At 52.9% G+C, this 3,920-nt stretch overlaps 1 protein-coding gene across 1 annotated transcript in view; it reads right to left on the bottom strand.

Annotated features, from left to right (window-relative positions):
- Positions 1 to 3,920, bottom strand: part of LOC139025669 (S-antigen protein-like) — a 4,812-nt gene extending 892 nt beyond the window's left edge. Inside the window, exons 1-3 of the mRNA XM_070440830.1 lie at positions 3,878 to 3,920; positions 1,842 to 2,427; positions 55 to 1,713 (exon numbers count right to left, since the gene is read on the bottom strand). Of these exons, the coding sequence (XP_070296931.1) occupies positions 55 to 1,713; positions 1,842 to 2,427; positions 3,878 to 3,920 (2,288 nt within the window). The remainder of the gene's footprint in view (positions 1 to 54; positions 1,714 to 1,841; positions 2,428 to 3,877) is intronic.

The following is a 3,920-nucleotide window of genomic DNA, read 5'->3' as shown; positions in this document are numbered from 1 at the left end:
CCTGTCCTGATAAGGGGATGGGACCCTCTGTTCCCCTGTCCTGTAGAGGATGACCCTCTGTCCCCCTGTCCGTTAGAGGATGGACCCTCCTGTTCCCCTGTCCTGTAGAGGATGGACCCTCTGGTCCCCCTGTCCTGTAGAGGATGGACCCTCTGTCCCCTGTCCTGTAGAGGATGGACCCATCTGCCCCCTGTCCTGTAGAGGAATGGACCCTCTGATCCCCTGTCACGGTAGAGGATGGACCCTCTGTCCCCTGCATCTGGAGGATGGACCCCTGTCCTGTAGAGGATGGACCTTCTGTCCCCCTGTCCGTAGAGGATGGACCCTCTGTCCCCTGTCCTTAGAGGATGGCCCTCTGTCCCCCTGTCTCTAGAGGATGGACCTCTGTCCCCCTGTCCTCTAGAGGATGTACCCTCTGTCCCCCTGTCCTGTAGAGGATGGACCCTCTGTCCCCCTGTCCTGTTGAGGATGGACCCTCTGTCCCCCTGTCCCGTAGAGGATGGACCTCTGTCCCCCTGTTCCCTGTAGAGGATAGGACCCTCTGTCCCCCTGTCCCTGTTGAGGATGGACCCTCTGTCCCCCTGTCCTGTATAGAGGATGGACACCTCTGCCCCCATGTCCTGTGTAACGAGGATGGACCCTCTGTCCCCTGTTCCTGTAGAGGATGGACCCTCTGTCCCCCTGTCCTGTAAGAGGATGGACCCTCTGTCCCCTGTCCTGTAGAGGATGGACCCTCTGTCCCCCTGTCCTGTAGAGGATGGACCCTCTGCCCCTGTCCTGTAGAGGATGGACCCTCTGTCCCCCTGTCCTCTAGAGGATGGACCCCTGTTCCTGTTAGAGGATGGACCCTCTGTCCCCCTGTCCTCTAGAGGATGCGTCCCTCTGTCCCCTGCGTAGGAGGATGGACCCTCTCCCCTGTCCTGTAGAGGATGGCCCTCTGTCCCCCTGTCCTCGTAGAGGATGGACCCTCTGTCCCCTGTCCGAGAGGATGGCCTCTGTCCCCTGTCCTGTAGAGATGGACCCTCTTCCCCCTGTCCTGTAGAGGATGGACCCTCTGCCCCTGTCCTGTAGAGGATGACCCTCTGGACCCCCTGTCCTGTAGAGGATGGCCCTCTGACCCCCTGTCCTGTAGAGGATGGACCCTCTGTCCCCCTGTCCTGTAGAGGATGACCCTCTGTCCCCCTGTCCTGTAGAGGGATGGACCCTCTGTCCCCTGTCCTGTAGAGGATGGACCCTCTGTCCCCCTGTCTGTCGAGGATGACCCTCTGTCCCCCTGTCCTGTAGAGGATGGACCTCTGTCCCCTGTCCTCTGTAGAGGATGGACCCCGTCCCCCTGTCCTGTAGGGATGGACCCTCTGTCCCCTGTCCTGTCTCAACGTAGAGGATGGACCCTCTGTCCCCTGTCCTCTAGAGGATGGTCCCTCTGTCCCCCTGTCCTGTAGCGAGGATGGACCCTCTGGCCCCCTGTCCTGTAGAGGATGGACCCTCTGGCCCCCTGTCCTGTAGAGGATGGACCCTCTGTCCCTTCTGTAGAGGATGGACCCTCTGCCCCCTGTCCTGTAGAGGATGGACCCTCTCCCCCTGTCCTGTAGAGGATGGACCCTCTGGATCCCCTGTCCTGTAGAGGATGGACCCTCTAGTCCCCTGTCCTGTAGAGGATGGACCCCTCTGACCCCTGTCCTGTAGAGGATGGACCCCTCTGTCCCCCTGTCCCTAGAGGATGGAACCCCCTTGTCCTGTAGAGGATGGACCCTCTGGTCCCCCTGTCCTTTACAGGATGCCCTCCTGCTCCGCCTAGAGGATGGACCCTCTGTCCCCCTGTCTCTAGAGGATGGCCCTACTGTCCCCCTGTCCTGTAGAGGATGGACCCTCTGTCCCCCTGTCGTACGAAGGATGGACCCTCGTCCCCTGTCCCGTAGAGGATGGACCCTCTGTCCCCTGTCCCGTAGAGATGACCCTCTGTCCCCCTGTCCCGTAGAGGATGGACCCTCTGTCCCCTGTCACTCCCCTTAGGAGATGGACCCTCTGTCCCCCTGTCCTGTAGAGGATGGCCCTCTGTCCCCCCTGTCCCTGTAGAGGATGGACCCTCTGATCCCCCTGTCCTGTAGAGGAATGGACCTCTGTCCCCCTGTCCTGTTAGAGGATGGACCCTCCTGACCCCTGTCCTGTTAGGATGTTCTAAGAGGATGGACCCTCTGTCCCCCTGTCCTGTAGAGGATGGACCCTCTGTCCCCTCTGTCCCGCTAGAGGATGGACCCTCTGCCCCGCTCCCGTAGAGGATGGACCTCTGTCCCCCTGTCCCGTAGAGGATGGGACCCTCTGTCCCCCTGTCCCGTAGAGGATGGACCCTCTGTCCCCTGTCCCTGTAGAGGGATGGACCCTCTGTCCCCCTGTCCTCATAGAGGATGGACCCTCTGTTCCCCCTTCCTGTTAGAGGAATGGACCATTCTGCATGGCCTTATATTCTTTACCTTATAAACGTTGTGAAGAAACAAGTGAGCTCGCCCTTCCTATGCCTCATCTGTACAATCCTGATACACATTAGTGATTGAATGGGTTTTCTATGACAGGGTTTGTTCTGCTTGCATTTTCTTGTAAGTATTGATGTGTAATTTAGATTATTTCAGCGTTCATCTGATCTCTCTCTATGCATATACAATACATATATACCCGATACAATTACTGTATATGTAAGGTACATCAGTCAAACAGTGAATTTCAAACACAGATTGAACCACAACGGCCAGGGAGGTTTTCCAATACCTCACAAAGAAGGGTACCTTTTGGTAGATGAGTACATACAAAATAAAACATATGACATTGAATATCCCTTTGAGCGTGGTGAAGTTATTAATTACACTTTTTGGATGGTGTATCAATATACCCAGTCACTACAAAGATACAGGCGTTCTTCCTAACTTAGTTGCCGGAGAGAAAGGAAACAGCTCAGGGATTTCACCATGAGGCCAATGGTGACTTTAAAACAGAGTTTAATGGCTGTGATAGGAGAAAACTGAGGATGGATCAACAACATTGTAGTTACTCCACAATACTAACCTAAATGACAGAGTGAAAAGAAGGAAAATTCCAAAACATGCTTCCTGTTTGCAACAAGGTACTAAAATATAACTGCAAAAAAAATTGACATCTATTCACTTTTTGTCTTGAATAGAAAGTGTTATGTTTCCAATATCCAACACAAGGCATACGACTCTCAAGCATAGTGGTTGCTGCATCATGCATCATTAGGGCGGCAGGTAGCCTAGTGGTTAGAGTGTTGGACTAGACACCGAACTGCCCCTGAACAAGGCAGTTAACCCACTGTTCCCCAGTAGGCCGTCATTGAAAATAAAAATTTGTTTTTAACTGACTTGCCTAGTTAAATAAAGGTAATCAAAATAATTATGGGCATGCTTGTAATTGTTAATGACTGGAGTTTTTCAGGATTAAATAGGAAATGGAATGGCGCTAAGCACAGGCACAATCCTAGAGGAAAACCTGGTTCAGTCTGCTTTCTACCAGACACTGGGAGATGAATTCACCTTTCAGCAGGACAATAACCTAAAACACAGGCAAAATCCTAGAGGAAAACCTGGTTCAGTCTGCTTTCCACCAGACACTGGGAGATGAATTCCCCATTCAGCAGGATAACTACTAAAAATGAAATGGTTTGTTTTAAATAGACAGTTCCAGGCACCATCATTGGTCCCCGTGGGCGTAAAATACAGACGAGGCAACTCTGACTGTGGAGGGTTTTACACACGTCCCACCTGTTCCCAGGAGCTGGATAAAGATCTATAGAGAAAGAGGGTCCACTCACCATTCTACTGCTCGCAAATATCATATTTCATAAAGATCATGGAACCATCTTACTGACCAGATTTGCACTTGTCCAGAAACGGCAGATAAAATTTAGCCAT

This window comes from Salvelinus sp. IW2-2015, unplaced genomic scaffold (genome assembly GCF_002910315.2).
Source record: "Salvelinus sp. IW2-2015 unplaced genomic scaffold, ASM291031v2 Un_scaffold3044, whole genome shotgun sequence".
NCBI lineage: Eukaryota > Metazoa > Chordata > Actinopteri > Salmoniformes > Salmonidae > Salvelinus > Salvelinus sp. IW2-2015.
This window is presented reverse-complemented; position numbering and strand designations above follow the sequence as displayed.